The sequence below is a fragment of the Balaenoptera physalus genome (genome assembly GCF_965194825.1).
Source record: "Balaenoptera physalus genome assembly, chromosome: 3".
Taxonomy (NCBI): domain Eukaryota; kingdom Metazoa; phylum Chordata; class Mammalia; order Artiodactyla; family Balaenopteridae; genus Balaenoptera; species Balaenoptera physalus.
The window spans coordinates 63,910,324-63,927,788 of record NC_138890.1 but is presented as its reverse complement, the minus strand read 5'-3'; the positions used below and the strand labels follow the sequence as shown (position 1 = coordinate 63,927,788).

General features: G+C 40.8%; 1 protein-coding gene across 1 annotated transcript in view; it reads right to left on the bottom strand.

Moving 5' to 3' along the window:
• Positions 1-17,189, bottom strand: part of LOC309657329 (short transient receptor potential channel 7) — a 59,479-nt gene extending 42,290 nt beyond the window's left edge. Inside the window, exon 1 of the mRNA XM_082454616.1 lies at positions 14,499-17,189. Within this exon, the coding sequence (XP_082310742.1) occupies positions 14,499-14,688 (190 nt within the window). The 5' untranslated portion in view covers positions 14,689-17,189. The remainder of the gene's footprint in view (positions 1-14,498) is intronic.
• Between the last annotated feature and the right edge of the window lie 276 nt (positions 17,190-17,465).

The window sequence follows — 17,465 nt, the reverse complement described above, 5'->3', positions numbered from 1 at the left end:
CTCCCTGATGAGAATGCTTTCCTTTATATTTCTACGAATGTTTCAGTGAACATTAGTTTTGGGTTATTAGTTTTTCTTTTCCTTACTCTTTTATAACTTACTGGATTTTAAAGACATATGTCTTCACTGTTACATGTTGATGTAGAAGTCAACGAGATGTTGCTACTTCCCCCATCCCACCTCTAAGCCAGCCTCCTGAGGTAGCTGAGACTAACAGCTGGGTGTGTATCCTTATATACCTGTACTATCCAATATCGTAGCCACTAGTCACATGTGGATACTGAGCAATTGAAATGTGGCCAGTTAAATTGAGGGATGCTGTATAAGTAGAATACACACCAGATTTCAAAGACTTTTTACAAAAAATGTGAAATATGTCAACAATTTAAAATCTGAAATGATATTTTAGATATACTGAGTTAAATAAAATCTCTTATGACTGATTTCATCTCTTTTTATAATATAGCTATTAGAAAATTTTAAATTAAATATGTGGCTTATGGTGTGGCTTGCCTTATATTTCTATTGAATACTGCTATTCTCTACCTTTATCTTCACTGATTATTAAAAGTAAATCAGTTTAGATTATTAAAAATTATTTGGTAACATTTTGAGCACCTACTATGTGTACATATTATATCTGTTATAATATATACACATTATGTACATGTATGTGTACATATTAACTCCCTCAAATCTTTGCAGTAACCCTATGAAGTACATTCTCTTATTATCCCAGTTTTACAGCTAATATTTCCTTAGACATAGTGAATTGTAATGTGCCCAGATAGGAGGCAGGAGATCTGAAATTTGAGTCCAGAAGGTTTACCCCTAGAGTCCCATGCTCTTGACCACTATGTTCTTTGCTTCTCCAGGAAATAGAATTGAGTTGAAAGCAGATAATGAAGAAAAAAGACTCTTGACTGTTTTCTAATTAACATCAGAGAGTTTACAGCTACTCAGACGTAGGAAAGATTTGATGCAGAACTAGCCCATTCTGTGTTACACCGTGCTACCCTTCACCTGCATACTTAGAAGGTTAATATGGTAAAAGAATCACTAACGGATTGGTTAGTGAAACAATTCCAGCTCATTGACCACATATCCCCTAAAGGTTAACACTGCCAGCCCCTCGGCACTCCCCTGGCTCCCGTGCGTCAGACATGATGGCCTGCCTTCCAGGGTTCCTCCTGCCTCTTCCACAGCTGTTTAGAGAAGTTGTGGCTTCGTTTGATGAAACAGATTCTAAGATCTGCACGTCTGTATCAAATTGGAGGGGGACAGCACGAAGTGTCCCCACACATTGCAGGTCTGTTTACAAGACTCCCCCCACCACACACACCTTGCTCCCCCTTTTTTTCCTTAACAAAGCCATGCTTCCCAAGCTTACACTTTGAAAATTTTTGTGGTAATTCAGTGAAGTAAAATTTCCTTACAATGAAATGTGCTTTCATCTGTGCCTGTTCAAATAGATATTTAAAATATGTTATTGGAAAAACCATTACAGGCTGGAAAAAATGTTTGTTGCTTTCCTCTATGCCCCTGCCCCCCAATTAAAATTCCTAATGTCTTAGTGGAACTGCTTTTTGCTGAGCACTAGGAGAATTACAGGCTATCAATTATTTTAATTCAGGAAGCCCTGGGTTCAGTTCTACCTTGGTCACTCTTACTGGGTATGTGACCTTGGATAAGTTCCTTGATTTTCTTGAGGTTTTGGGGTAATTTCCAGCACTAAAAGCTCTATGAATCTGAAATGCAAATTATTTACAGTAAACTGACTTTTCTGACCAATACAGAGGCTCCTCGTTGGGCATTGCAAATCACTTCCTCCATGGTCCAGTGCCCACATCAGTCTTCCTAGATTTACATATTAACTTACCCAGACTAGTTTAAATTATTCCAAGTCCATGAGTAAAAGTAGCATGGGCCCAAGGGTTTGAGCAGCAGGAATGCTTAATTAAAAAAGAGATGTGTGAAATTAAGTACTTCAGTGAGTGAAATTAGGTCCCCTGCTTCCAGGGTGCTGAGGGTAGTTCAGCATTTTATATCCAACCTGAGCCCCCTGGACTTTTGCCTCTAGCATGACAATCAGATGAGTATATAGAGCCCAGGGGCTTAGAGAGTAAGGATGTTGGGCAGTGGAGCCTCCTTCAGGCAAACTCCCCTTCACTCAGGGATGCCTGGAGCACAGAGAGCATGGTCACTGGTAATTAATGAGGATGGCTAGCAGAGGAACAGGTTGGGAAATGCTGGGAAGCCTTGGGGGAAATGAGTAGCTTTATTTAGACAGGTTCTAAGTAACGACATGCAGGCTGCTGAGATGGGGCTTGACAGTTCAAAAGGTGGTTCACCCCCCTCCCTGCCTCAGATGCTATTCAGAAGGTATCCCCCTTCAAAGTCCTGTGAGACTTAACTGTGTGCATTCCTTAAATGGCCATAGCCCCTTCCTCTACAAAGGGCTTCTCTACACTGTCCCAACGCCCCCTAACCACATCTTGGGAGGCTTGTCTGTTCTTTTGGGTCAACTTCTGATCATTGGGTCAGGATATAGGTGTTCTGTTAACTCACAGGTGGGAGAATATCCCTAGAAGCCCTCAATCCTCAGGCCCTAACATCCAAACACCATCTCAGTGGCAGGTCCTTTGCAACAAATCTGGGCCTCACACACATTCAGGGTTCATTTGTTTTCCAGGCAAGGAGATGATATTAATAGATGCAAAAATTTTCTAAGAAAGCTCATCCCCATCTCTAATTTTAGTAGCTAACCATTGTTGAGTACCTGCTAGGTGCTAGGCCCTGTGCTAAACACTTTTCCAACACTAAAGCTTCCTTACAGCTTGATAGGTACCGACTATAATTATCTCCACTTTACAGATGAACAGACTCGTGTGTGAAGATGGCAAGTAAGTTATCCAAAGTCACACAGGCAGTTCAGGACCTTCTTTCCACTGTGCTGTCGCTCACCATGCCCTCTACTAGGCACAGACTTACTCTCACTGGTCAGGAACTCATTTACCACTTAACAGACAGTGTTGAGCTCTGACTTTGTGCCAGGCCCCATTCTGGGGATACCACAACCAAGAAGATGCTATCCTTCCCCAGCAAGCTTGGTCTAGTACTGGAGACAGACGTGTCCACAAACAGTAGTGCTATAAGGTGACAGATGCTGTAATAAAAACGTCCAGGGGAGTGTTTGTGGATACACAGTGATAAGAGCAGTCAGTGTTATAATCATGAGACCCAGCAGAGTGCCGGGCATAACATGTATCTGTTGACTGAGTGAAGGAGGTGACACCTGGCATGAGGAACCAGGAGCTAGCTGGGTGAAGGAGCAGGGGCTGAAAGGTGTTCCAGATAGCGGCTGTGGATGTGAGGGAGAACAGGCTGTTCTAGGGGACTGCAAGAGGCTTAGTACGGCTTAGGGTTGGTGGGGGTTGTGGGTGGGGCTGGAGGTCGGCAGCAGGGAGGGTTAGTGAAGGCTCAGTAGATCCTGAAAGGCCCTCCTTCAGGCCATGAGGAGGAGGCTGGGTGTCACCCTAAGCTAGTTAGCTCCTAAAGGAGATAAGTGGAGCAGCAACGTGGTCTGACTTGCTGGGGGAAATTTTGGCAGGTTGGCTGGAGTAGTCTACTTGGAAATCTTACCTAGATAAATGAGGAAACCATCAAAAGAATGATTTAGGTGAGGAACACAGCCCATTTGATTTTGCAGTTTTATTCTTGGTCAAACCTAGATGTGTGATTCTGGAGCTAAGACTTAGCACTGCCCTCAAAGAGTTTGTAATCCTTGGTGGGTGACGTGAGGGAGCAGCTTGATCCTCGCATTTTACACATGTGAAAGCTGAAATTCAGAGAGGCAGAGCCACCAAGGAAGAAGGGACACAGTCAGGACTGGGCTTCTTGATAACCAGTCCCAATCTCTTTCCTTCTCTCCCTCTCTTTAAGTGTATTTTCCTACTGTGCTAGGCATTTACATCTCACTCCATCAATTGAGCTTTCAACTGGGGCATCTGTTTAAGAAAACACTGCCAGGTTCTCTGTAAGAGTTGGGTTGAGAGAGTCTTCATGACATAATTCTCTTCCTAGATGGAGAAATGACATGCGTGGTGAAGAGGCTTCCTGCCCTCCAAGCTCCATGGCTTTGTGCGAACCAGTAATATTGTCCCAGTCCTCTGGTGAGCGTCTGTATAGACACACTCTCCAAGTCACAAGCTGTATTATAAGCTCTTTCCTCTACCCCAGAGTGGCTGCTCATGATACAGGCGAGAAAGATATATTCCTGTGGTATGAACTGATGTTGGAGATTCTCCAGGCAGAAGGATCTGTGATCTCTGGTTCATTTGGTCCTCCCCAAAGCAAGTTGTCTTACAACTCTAGAGAACACACACGTCTGCTAGCAAATTCACCCCTCCTTCCTCAGTCACGCTCTTCTCTTGGCTTACTTTTTTTTTTTTTTTAAGTTTTTAAAAAATTAATTAATTAAAAAAAATTTATTTGTTTGCACCAGGTCTTTGTTGTGGCTCGTCTGCTCCTTAGTTGCGGCACGTGTACTCCTTAGTTGTGGCAGGCAGGCTCCTTAGTTGTGGCTCATTGGCTCCTTGGTTGTGACACACGAACTCTTAGTTGTAGCATGCATGTGGGATCCAGTTCCCTGACCAGGGATCCAACCCGGGCCCCCTGCATTGGGAGCATGGAGTCTTAACCACTGTGCCACTGGGGAAGTGCCTCTTGGCTTCCTTGATACTGTGTCCTGGTTTTTCTTCTACCTTTGCATGTAATCTTAGGCTCCTTGTGGCTTCCACCTCCTTTGCCCCTGCTTTAAATCTCCTGCATTTACAATCTAGAAGTTTCTCAAAATTCTGCTAGTAATCAAGTAAAGCATATGGAGTTCAGGAAGAATATATTTCTGATTGGGTTTGACCCTTTCACAGAATTGTACAGCAGAAGAGGAACAACCTACATATCCAGTAGGGGTTTGGGAAAGTAATAGAGTATTGTCACACTATGTGGCCATTGAGAGAGGGCCTTGGGAAAACCAGATACCTACATGGAGCAAGATCTAACAGAAGATGAAAAGAATCAACTACAATTTCTATGATTAAAGAAATATTAATATTAATTGAGACAGGCTGGAAACAAAGGAAAGCGTGTAGTATTTATTGTCAGAGATGTTAATTGTTAGGAAGAAAAAGAGAAGGGAGAATAGGAGGGCAGTGAGGGTGGACAAACTTGCAATTTTAAACAGGTTGGTTAAAAAAGTCTTCACTTTGAGAAAGAGACTTTTTTCTTTTTTCTTTTTTTCATTCTCAGTTTCTTCTTTTTTAAAATTTATTTATTTTTAAAATTTATTTCTTTATTTTTTAAATTTTCTTATTTTTTTAACATCTTTATTGGAGTATAATTGCTTTACAATGGTGTGTTAGTTTCTGCTTTATAACAAACGGAATCAGCTATACATATATCCCCATATCCACTCCCTCTTGTGTCTCCCTCCCACCCTCCCTATCCCACCCCTCTAGGTGGTCACAAAGCACGGAGCTGATCTCCCTGTGCTATGCGGCTACTTCCCACTAGCTATCTGTTTTACATTTGGTAGTGTATATATGTCCATGCCACTCTCTCACTTCGTCCCAGCTTACCCTTCCCCCTCCCCGTGTCCTCAGGTCCATTCTCTATGACTGCATCTTTATTCCTGTCCTGCCCCTAGGTTCTTCAGAACCAATTTTTTTTTGATTTCATATATATGTGTTAGCATACGGTATTTGTTTTTCTTTTTCTGACTTACTTCATTCTGTATGACAGACTCTAGGTCCATCCACCTCACTACAAATAACTCAATTTTGTTTCTTTTTATGGCTGAGTAATATTCCATTGTATATATGTGCCACATCTTCTTTATCCATTCATCTGTTGATGGACACTTAGGTTGCTTGCATGTCCTGGCTATTGTAAATAGTACTGCAGTGAACATTGTGGTACATGACTCTTTTTTTTGAATTTAAAAAAAAATTATTTATTTATTATTGGCTGTGTTGGGTCTTCGTTGCTGTGCATGGGCTTTCTCTAATTGCGGTGAACGGTGGCCTCTCTTCGTTGCAGTATGTGGGCTTCTCATTATGGTGGCTTCTCTTGTTGAGGAGCACGGGCTCTAGGTGCACGGGCTTCAGTAGTTGTGGCATGTGGGCTCAGTAGTTGTGGCACATGGGCTTAGTTGCTCCGTGGCATGTGGGATCTTCCCGGACCAGGGCTCAAACCCATGTCCCCTGCATTGGCAGGTGGATTCTTAACCACTGTGCCACCAGGGAAGCCTGTGGTACATGCTCTTTTTGAATTATGGTTTTCTCAGGGTATGTGCCCAGTAGTGGGATTGCTGGGTCATATGGTAGTTCTATTTTTAGTTTTTTAAGGAACTTCCATACTCTTCTCCATAGTGGCTGTATCAATTTACTTTCCCACCAACAGTGCAAGAGGGTTCCCTTTTCTCCACACCCTCTCCAGCATTTATTGTTTGCAGATTTTTTGATGATGGCCATTCTTACAATGAGGTGATACCTCATTGTAGTTTTGATTTGCATTTCCCTAATGATTAGTCATGTTGAGCATCCTTTTATGTGTTTGTTGGCAATCTGTGTATCTTCTTTGGAGAAATGTCTATTTAGGTCTTCTGCCCATTTTTGGATTGGGTTGTTTGTTTTTTTGATATTGAGCTGCATGAGCTGCTTGTATAATTTGGAAATTAATCCTTTGTCAGTTGCTTCATTTGCAAATATTTTCTCCCCTTCTGAGGGTTGTCTTTTCATCTTGTTTATGGTTTCCTTTGCTGTGCAAAAGCTTTTAAGTTTCATTAGGTCCCATTTGTTTATTTTTGTTTTTATTTCCATTTCTCTAGGAGGTGGGTCAAAAAGGATCTTGCTGTGATTTATGTCATAGAGTGTTCTGCCTATGTTTTCCTCTAAGAGTTTTATAGTGTCTGGCCTTACATTTAGGTCTTTAATCCATTTTGAGTTTATTTTTGTGTATGGTGTTAGGGAGTGTTCTAATTTCATTCTTTTACATATAGCTGTCCAGTTTCCCCAGCACCACTTATTGAAGAGGCTGTCTTTTCTCCATTGTCTATTCTTGCCTCCTCTATCAGAAATAAGGTGACCATATGTGCATGGTTTTATTTCTGGACTTTCTATCCTGTTCCATTCATCTATATTTCTGTTTTTGTGCCAGTACCATACTATCTTGATTACTGCGGCTTTGTAGTATAGTCTGAAGTCAGGGAGCCTGATTCCTCCAGCTCCATTTTTCTTTCTCAAGATTGCTTTGGCTATTTGGGGTCTTTCGTGTTTCCATACAAATTGTGAAATTTTTTGTTCTAGATCTGTGAAAAATGCTATTGGTAGTTTGATAGGGGTTGCATTGAATCTGTAGATTGCTTTGGGTGGTAGAGTCATTTTCACAATGTTGATTCTTCCAATCCAAGAACATGGTATATCTCTCCATCTGTTTGTATCATCTTTAATTTCTTTCATCAGTGTCTTATAGTTTTCTGCATACAGGTCTTCTGTCTCCTTAAGTAGGTTTATTCCTAGGTATTTTATTCTTTTTGTTGCAGTGGTAAATGGGAGTGTTTCCTTAATTTCTCTTTCAGATTTATTGTCATTAGTGTATAGGAATGCAAGAGATTTCTGTGCATTAATTTTGTATCCTGCTACTTTACCAAATTCATTTATTAGCTCCTGTAGTTTTCTGGTAGCATCTTTAGGATTCTCTATGTATAGTATCATGTCATCTGCAAACAGTGACAGTTTTACTTCTTTTCCGATTTGGATTCCTTTTATTTCTTTTACTTCTGTGATTGCTGTGGCTAAAACTTCCAGAACTATGTTAAATAATAGTGGTGAGAGTGGGCAACCTTGTCTTGTTCCTGATCTTACTGGAAATGGTTTCAGTTTTTCACCATTGAGAATGATGTTTGCTGTGGGTTTGTCATATATGGCCTTTATTATGTTGAGGTAAGTTCCCTCTATGCCTACTTTCTGAAGGGTTTTTATCATAAATGTGTGTTGAATTTTGTCAAAAGCTTTTTCTGCATCTACTGAGATAATCATATGGTTTTTATCCTTCAATTTGTTAGTATGGTGTGTCACATTGATTGGTTTGTGTATATTGAAGAATCCTTGCATTCCTGGGATAAACCCCACTTGATCGTGGTGTGTGATCCTTTTAATGTGCTGTTGGATTCTGTTTGCTAGTATTTTTTTGAGGATTTTTGCATCTGTGTTCATCAGTGATATTGGCCTGTAGTTTTCTTTCTTTGTGACATCTTTGTCTGGTTTTGGTATCAGGGTGATGGTGGCCTTGTAGAATGAGTTTGGGAGTGTTCCTCCCTCTGCTCTATTTTGGAAGAGTTTGAGAAGGATAGGTGTTAGCTCGTCTCTAAATGTTTGATAGAATTCACCTGTGAAGCCATCTGGTCCTGGACTTTTGTTTGTTGGAAGATTTTAAATCACAGTTTCAATTTCAGTGCTTGTGGTTGGTGGAAGGAGACTTTTGAACATAGACCTGAGCAAGTGAGGGAGTGAGCCATGGTGCTACCCGTGGGAAGAACTCTTAGGCAGAGGGGACAGCCTAAGCTAAGTTTCTGAGGCAGAAACAGTTTGAAGCAAGGAAGTCAGTGGGGCTGAAAGTGAGTGAATGAGATGGGAGGTGATGGGAGATGAGGGCATAGAGGTGGGGTAGAGAGGTGGAGGGCTTTGTTGGCCTTTATAGTGACATTGGCTGTCATGCTGAGGGAGAATGTGATACCACTGAAGAGTTTTGAGGCAAAGAGTGACAAAACCTGATTACATTTTAAATGGATCTCTAGCTCCTATGCTGAGCATCTACTGAGGCACAGGGTGGGAAGGACAGAAGCAAGGACACCTGGTCAAGGCCCTTCATCTCTTAGTGGTCCACCTCTCTCTCCATCACTGGGGGACCAGTTTGAACTTGTTAGAGTCCTAAAGTCCTGTTTAGCTCTAGGGCTGCTCCTGGTGGCAAGGGAATCATGGTTTGTATAGCCAGTCTGTCTAAAGGACTACATTCATGAGTCATGGGGGAAGAGAACTGTGTGGTGTGTTTCTGGCTGCTCCAAGGCCTTCCCGGCAGTGCTCGGGAGTAGCATATGAGGACTCCTTCAGTAAGGGCCTGATACCACTTCGAGGCTCTCCGTGTCTGAGCAGAGTATATCAGGTTGTGGACCTTAGGGTGTGCCAGCCCAAAGAACACAGTGAACACAGTGCTCAATGTCTTTCTCTTAAAAGTTGTTATTATTATTAGCAGTATTTTATAATTAAAGAGCTCCAGAAAATAGAGACAAGATAATATTAGTCTTATTTTATAGCTGCTTCCCCAGTATCTGGCACAGTGCCTGGTACATAATACAATGCTTAATAACTACAGAATATTTATGGAGAGAAAAAATTGAGAAAATAGAAGCAACACTATCAGAAAACTTGCACGTTGTACCCAGCACTGCATTTACCAAGCTACCTGCTCTGTGCCCTCAACTCCACCTTCCTCCTGTTAGAGTAGATGAAGTGTCCACACTCCTGCTAAGGGCAAGTCCTCTGCTTGCCTGCTGCATCCCATCCCCTCTTGCTACTCAGGAACTTTGCATCCAAAGTCAGTGGTCAAGTCTCAGGCCGCATGTTACTTGATCTATCAGCAACACTCGACCTAAGTGATCACTGCCTGGGTCTTGACACAGTGACTTTGGTTGGCTTCTGGGACACCACTCTCTTATCTCAGTCTCCTTTGCTGGGTAAGATACTTCTCATTTTCCCATCCTTGAAATATTGCTGTGCCCGAGGGCTTGGTCCTCGGTTCATATGTCCACATTCACAGTTGAGGTATTGCATATAATTTACTTTAAGTAGACTGACATTTCCAAATTTATGTTTCCAGCCCCAGCCTCTCTGACCTTCAGCATCTGTATCCAGTTGCTACTTGACATTTCCACTTGGAGATCTAATAGATAATCTCAAACCGAACTCTTGATTTCCATATCTACTCTGTCTCCAAACTGCTCCTTCCCTGGTCTTTCCTGCCTTAGAGGAACTCTCTATTATACCATTACTTGAGCTAAAAAACTTGGAATTTTCCTTGATTGCTCTCTTTCTTTCACACCCCACAGGCAATCCAGTAGTAAATATTATTGATTTTACCTCCAAAATATAATAACCGTCTACTACCTCCTCAAAACCAGCTGTTTCCTGTCTGAATTACTGCAGTGGCCTCCTAACTGGTCTCTCTGCTTCTGCTCTTGTCCCAGAATCATCTGTTCTCTACACAGCAGCCAGTGATCCATTAGAAAATGAGGTCGTAGGATGTCACTTCTGCACTCAGAACTGTCCAGTTGTTTCCAGTCATACTCAGAGTAAAATCTAAACTCTGTACCATGGCCTCCAATGCCTTGCATGATTGACTCTGCCTATCCTGTGACCTCATCTCTGCCATCTCCCCCTTATTTATTCTACTGCAGCCACACTAATTTCTTTGCTGTTCCTCAAACTTGTCCAGCTTGCTCCTGAATGCAGGCCTTTAACACATACTGATCTGTCTTTCTGGAATGCATTTCACCCAGATGTCTGCAAAGCTTGCTTTCTCTTTTCCTTTAGGTCTCTGTTTACATTTCACCTTATCAAAGGAGGGAGGTAAGAGAGCTTGCCCTTACCTGCTCAACTACTCTGATAAGGTAAAATGTGAACAGAGACCTGAAGGAAGAGAGAAAGCAAGGTAGGCAGATATTTATTCAACTTGTCTTCTCAGTCAAAGAAACTTGAATACTGACTGGGTATTTGAAAAGAAATTATTAATTTTCTTTTATGTTTGTAGTTTTGTTTTAGAAAAAGAATCCTGATTTCTATTACCAGTCATGATGGAGCAGTAAACTGGAAAAAAAAAAAGAAACTATTTTCAGACGTTGGAAATAGCAGAGCACTGTGATCCTTAAGAGAAACAAGCAAGGTAAGCCACATGATAGCCCTGTCTTTTATTTTTTTCTGGAAGCACATTTCAGTCTGCAGGGTATGGAGAGGGATTCCAGAAGCACAGAAGGCAGTCCCAATGAGTTGAATACACAGAGATTAGAGTTCAGGAAGGCTGAAGTGATTAGATGTTATATGGCAGAGTTCCAGAGAGAAAGGTACTATAGAACCAAAACCCAAAACCAAACACAAACAAAAATAGTCCAGAAATTTACATAGATGTCCTTTTGAATGTTCCCTGAATGCTAAGTCATGAATGCATAGAGTAAAACTCCACAAACAACAGCCAGAGAGCTGCAAGCTGAACAGTTTCTAGAGCTCACCCAGAGTGGAAAGATGTTTGAGCTCTGACCATCCACAGTTGAGAATCCTTGTTGATTACCCTGGGCATTTAGTAGAGACCCAGATGTGTGCCTCTATAGTACAAGGATAATCAATCCTTATGGTAAAGCTTTTCTAGGTCCACTCTAAGAAAGTTTGAAAAGGACCAAACTCATCTGTAAGAATTTAACAGCCTGTCAGAATAAAGCAAAAAAACTCTTTAAAGGAAGACAACAAAATCTAGATGCTCACCAATATAACATGTAATGTGCCCATCATTCAATCAAAAGTTACTAACACACCAAGATGTAGGAAAATATGATCCATGTCAGGAGAAAGTTTAGTCAGTAACCCAGAAATGATGGAGATGATGAAATTAGGAGTTAAGGACTTTATAACAGTTCTTACTATAAACATGTACATTATGTTCAAGGATTTAAAGGAAAATACAAACATCACGAGGAAGGAAATGAAAGATATAAAAGAGAACCAAGTGGAACTTAAAGGGTTGAAAAATGTAATATTTGAAATGAAAAATTCAGTGGTTGGGGATTAAAGTCACAGATAATGGAGGAAAAATGTCAGTGAACTTGCAGCACAGAAAGATTAGAAAAAAGTAAAAGGAAAATTATCTTTTAGGATACACACAAAATTGTTTGTAGATGAAATTTTATGATACCTGGGATTGGATTCAAAATTCTACAGAGTTGAGAGAAGGGAAATAGGATGAAACAAAAATTAGCTTTGATTTGCTAATTGTTGAAGATGAGTGATTGTACAAAGGGTTCAGTATAATCTTCTCTCGAAATTTGCAGTTCTTAAAATTATTCATGATAAAAGTTTGAAAAATATAATCTAGTAAGAAAAAGTAGTTGGAATCTTTCTTCTGTCTAAAATGTGACAGGAAGTAGGTCAATGAAAAATAAGTCTTCCCCTTTACAATACTTCTTATGTAATGGTCTTGAAAACTCAGCTTTGCTTTGATGGGTAGAAGCTGGGACCAGACTACAAAAGCTGGGACCTCTGTAGCTAGAGATGCTTCCCTCTTGTTGGGATAATGCTCTGACACCCAGGAAGAGAAATATGAGGATGCAGGAAGAAGTCATGGCTCAGTAGGAGTACCATGGTTAACATATGGTAGCACCCACTGAATGGGGAGTATGCTTGGACTCACCTGCCTTCTATTTGCAGCCCAGGTGGGGAAATGGGATGGGTGAGTGATTGGTGCCATAAATACTTTGTTTTATCCATAAACCCAACATGTGAGTTTTTTTTTTTTTTTAACCGTGTCTTAGTTTAAGTTGCTATAACAAAGTCATACAGATTGAGTGGTTTATACACAACAGAAATTTGTTTCTCACAGTTCTGAAGGCTATAAATCTAAGATCAGGGTGCCAGCATGTTTGGGTTCTGGTGTGAGCCCTCTTTCAGGTTGCAGACTGCTTGTTGTGTCCTCACATGGCACAGAGAGGATGAGAGAGCTCTCTGGGATATCTTTTAAAGGGCACTAATCCTATTCATGAGGGCTCCACCCTCATGACCTAAGCACCTCCCAGAGGCCCCACTTCTAATACCATGACTTTGGAACTAGGGTCTTAACATATGAATTTTGGGGGATATAAACATTCAGTCCATTGTAAAGTGCCTAGTGTTAAAGTGCTTAATTTAGTTAAATTGGAGGTGGGGCCGGTATACTAGGGAGAATTGGGATAGACTCAACTGTGAAAGTGAAGCCACAGAACTTACTCTGCAGCAGGCTTTAATGTTCCTTTCCAACTTGAGTACCAGTGACTGTACAAAATGAACCTTTGGCTACAGACTTGCTGGTTGATTAAAAGCTCCTGGGAAGCATGGTGTGCTTTCCTGTCTCTGCCCTTTGGGTCAAACCATTCTTCTCCTCATTACCTTCTGCCTATTGAGAGATCCAGCTTAGAGACCATACTCCCAGTTGTTAGCAGTTTGGGGATCTGTGGGATATTCTCCAATGGTTCAACTCTTGTGGCTCTCTTAGGCAATATCATTTAATTAGCACAGGGCATGTACTGGGCTGTCTTTTCAGGTATTTGTTCTTTTGTGAATTTGTTGATTGAAAGTACAGACACTTTGACCCTGAATACGTTTTGACTCAATGTTTGTGAACATAAACATAATGAATATTACGCCAATATTGAATTTTTGTTAAGAAAAGCAATTGGGGGTGAATACCATTAGGACAGTTTAATTAATTGATAAAATCTTGATACTGCATACATTTTTTGCCTTTTTATTTTCAGTTTTGTTTTACTCAAAACATTCCCATCAAATTCAAATCTTTTTGATGTAAATCTTATAATTTATTGATCAAGTTTTGGTTATTTACAATATCACTGATTATAGTTTTTGCAGGTTTTCATTGTTTCCTACCAAATCTGATTTTTTTACCAATAAATTTTGCAGTTTTCAGTGTTAGAAAAATCTGCAACACAGTTGGCTATGTACCATTTTAGCCATTGCCAGTTTTATCTTATCTTGCTTGTTTCTACTAGTAATAGTTCTTGTGAGTTAGGCAAAAGAGAGATAGCCTTTCTTGACTAGTCAGTGAGGCAATTTGGAAGGATTTCCTTGGCAATTCCAGTGGCAGACCTTGGCAGCACAAAATAGCACCACAAAGAGGAATTCCACAGCTTCATTACGTTCACTAACACAAATAATGAGAACATGTTACTCCCCTAACTTTTTAGATTTGTATTATTACTATTCTACTATGTATCAGTATTCAGTGGTAACAAAAAATATCTTTGAAGCTATGCAATCTTATACTTTTTTTCAGAGGCAGAACTTGATTTCCTAAGGCTTCTAGTAGACTGTATTTAAATGAGCAAAACCATATGTCCCCCCCCTCCCCCACACACTTTACAGTCACTTTCAATACACACATAAGGAAAGGTACAGAACGAATCTCCCCCAAACACCTCCTTTCAAAATTGGGATTTATATTACAGGTCTGTGCATCTTTTACACCAGCACAAACAGAAGTTGACTTTGGCTTCCTTGCTGGTCATCTCCTCACCATTTTGTCTGCCAAGAATGCATTCAAGAGGAGAGGAAGAGCTTCTGAAGTCAGGGTTTAATAATGTCCTATTATAATTAGGGGAGGAGACATTAAAAGAGTGACATGCTTACCCAAGACCCACTTCATGATGAGCATTTCTGTCCAGGAGAATTGTGTAGTTTTCACTCTGAAGATCTGTTTTGGGTAGTCTGTGAAGGTTTCATTGGGCAGGGTTTTAACACCTTCGAAGCGATCTGATGCGTTCACAACTAACAATCCCAAGAAGATTGTAAAAGAAACTGCATGTGCTACAAATTTCATGAAAGGGCTCCTCAGGGTTCGTCCTAGCTGGAAACAAAATATATACAAGACATGTTAATCTGGCAGCTCCAGGCAAGTTCAGGGCTCTCTCTAAAAGGCTTTTGCTGAAAGTTGAACCAGAGAATCCTCAGTTTTGGACAGAAGCTGCTAATTGAACCCAGACATTTTCTCTAGAGCTTTTATGTGAGAGGCTGCTTGACCAAATCCATTTTTCTACTCACTTTAATTTTTTCTGTTTAGAAGACTTAATGGGAGCGGTAAGAGAAAGGAGTAGAACACACTAATATAACATCATTTTACAATCTGACTGCACAGCTACCTCCAACCATGTGGATGTGAATTTTATGCTTTATGAATCTAGGAAAAAAATCTGTTTCAGTAGAGTTCAGAATTTAAAAAAAAACACTTTGGATATGCTCTGTTGCTCTTTTGTCTATTTTCTTGAGTTTTAGCTTAGATGACTTATTTTCCACATTTCTTATATCTTGGTAAATTTATTTAAAGCTATGCATTTCCCACTAGGTACTGCTTTAGCTATGTTCCTATAAATTTTGACATGTAGCATTTTCCTTGTATTCAGTTATAAATATTTTTATAATTTCCCATTTGATTCCATTTTTAACTCAGAGGTTATTTAGTTTCCAGATATACAGGACTTTTCCCCCCTTGCTTTAAAAAATCCTGTTTTTATTGCAGCATGTGTTCAGATCATAGCCTCTGTGATACTACCCTAAAACTATTGAGATTTTCTTTGTGGCCTAGTACACGATTAACTTGTGCAGTTGTTCCATGTGAGCCTGAAGTGATCCAAAAGATGCCTTTTAGGGAGTAGGTATTGGTCATATCTTCTTATCCCTGGCTTGCCATCCAAAGGCCACTTGGATCTTTGAGGACTAACTTGGGGGCTGCACAGTCAGTCTTTGCTGACCACTGTAAATGAATTCACTTGGGTCTCTTCCAGGTCACTGCTGTCACCCTCACCTAAACACCCTCACCTAAACACCTCACCAGGTATACTGATAAGACAAGAGCAAAGAGGGGAGTCTTTTCTGGATCTCAGTTCCTTCTCCAGGGCAAATGTTCAGTTATAGCCAGTGACTAGTTAATTGATATTCATGTTCTGCCTCGTTCAGGAGTCCTAGAGTGAAATGTCACCCAGCATGTAGAGTATTGGTTCAGCAAAAGATCAGCTATAGGAGTTTCTCCTGGTAAAATTTCCCTAACTGTGACTATGTTCAACATAACATTTATAAATCAGATGGCTTGATAATGTTCTTTCAGTAGGCTTCAGTATGCTAATCATCCACGTTAATGGTGCCAGTAATTATTGTAACGTTCTAATGTCATAGAACCCATCTGTTGAAATTTAAAAAGATAATTTTAATCTTTTTTTAAAAAAGACTGCGTTTCAAGTCTGAACGTTGGAAATCCCTATTTGTGCTGGAAAGAACTTGTTCGGATTCACCTGCATTGTCAAATTGTCATATGGCACTAAAATAACTTCAGAAGTGTTGAAAAAGGTGTTTACCTGAAAACTAGGGGGCCCACAAACATCTTACAAATGACATTTCTTAGTAGTGTTTAACCTTATTATTTACAAAATAGGGACTGTAGATTATGTTTAGCCATAGGTAGATGTACTAAATTCAGAATGTAGAGATTAAATATAAGGACAAATAAAATACCTTACATAAATTCAGTAAAAAAAAAAAAAAAAAAACGGAATCAAACGATGTCTCATATTGACTTATGTGATGTCAAATACATACTTTGAATTTTTCAACATTTTAGCTGACTGTGTTGGCATCTTGGAGCCCCATTTCCCAACCAAGATGCTGGGATACTTTGGTGTATACAGGCAACATCCTTAGATAGTCATTGCATTGTTTCCTGTCACTGTGTCCTAGCTGAGGTAGTGGTGAGAGGCGAGGAAAGTTGGAGAATGACTGCAGAGTGGGGAGAGGAAAGGTTGAGGAGAGGGCAAGGGATACCAGATCTGTGTGTCCCAGCAGGGTCCCAGAAATGTCAGAAAAAGGTGGAGAACACGGAGGTAGACACAGCTGTTAAGGGATTTATGGCCAAGTTTCCTCAATCCTTTATCAGTGAGCTCTATGTAACATCTTCCAGTGACTACCTGGATGAGGACCTGGGGACATCTCTCCATCTTCTCATCTAGGCAAGGCACCTGATGTCAGGAATCTGCATGCAGGTGCACCCATGCTGGCCCTGGGATTCCCCATAAGAGCTGCTTTGAGGAATTTAATGTTGTCTTTGTTCCCTCCTTCCAGTTGTTATCTTCCGGCAGAAGATGCATCTGTAAAAATTATTGTATTTATTGCAGATGATAAGAAAAAACCCTGATAAGGCCCTGCAGTGATGTAGAAGGTTACCCTGGGCTCAGTCCCACTTGATTTAAGCCATAGGGAGGAAAAATGAGGTTAGGAATTGATGCACCTTTCTTATATTTCTTCTGGGCTTGAAAGCATCTTTTTAAAAATTTATTCATTTTTGGCTGTGTTGGGTCTGCATTTCTGTGCGAGGGCTTTCTCTAGTTGCGGCGAGCTGGGAGCCACTCTTCATCGCGGTGCGCGGGCCTCTCACTATCGCGGCCTCTCTTGTTGCGGAGCACAGGCTCCAGACGTGCAGGCTCAGCAGTTGTGGCGCACGGGGCCTAGTTGCTCCGTGGCATGTGGGATCTTCCCAGACCAGGGATCGAACCCGTGTCCCCTGCATTGGCAGGCAGATTCTCAACCACTGCGCCACCAGGGAAGCCCGAA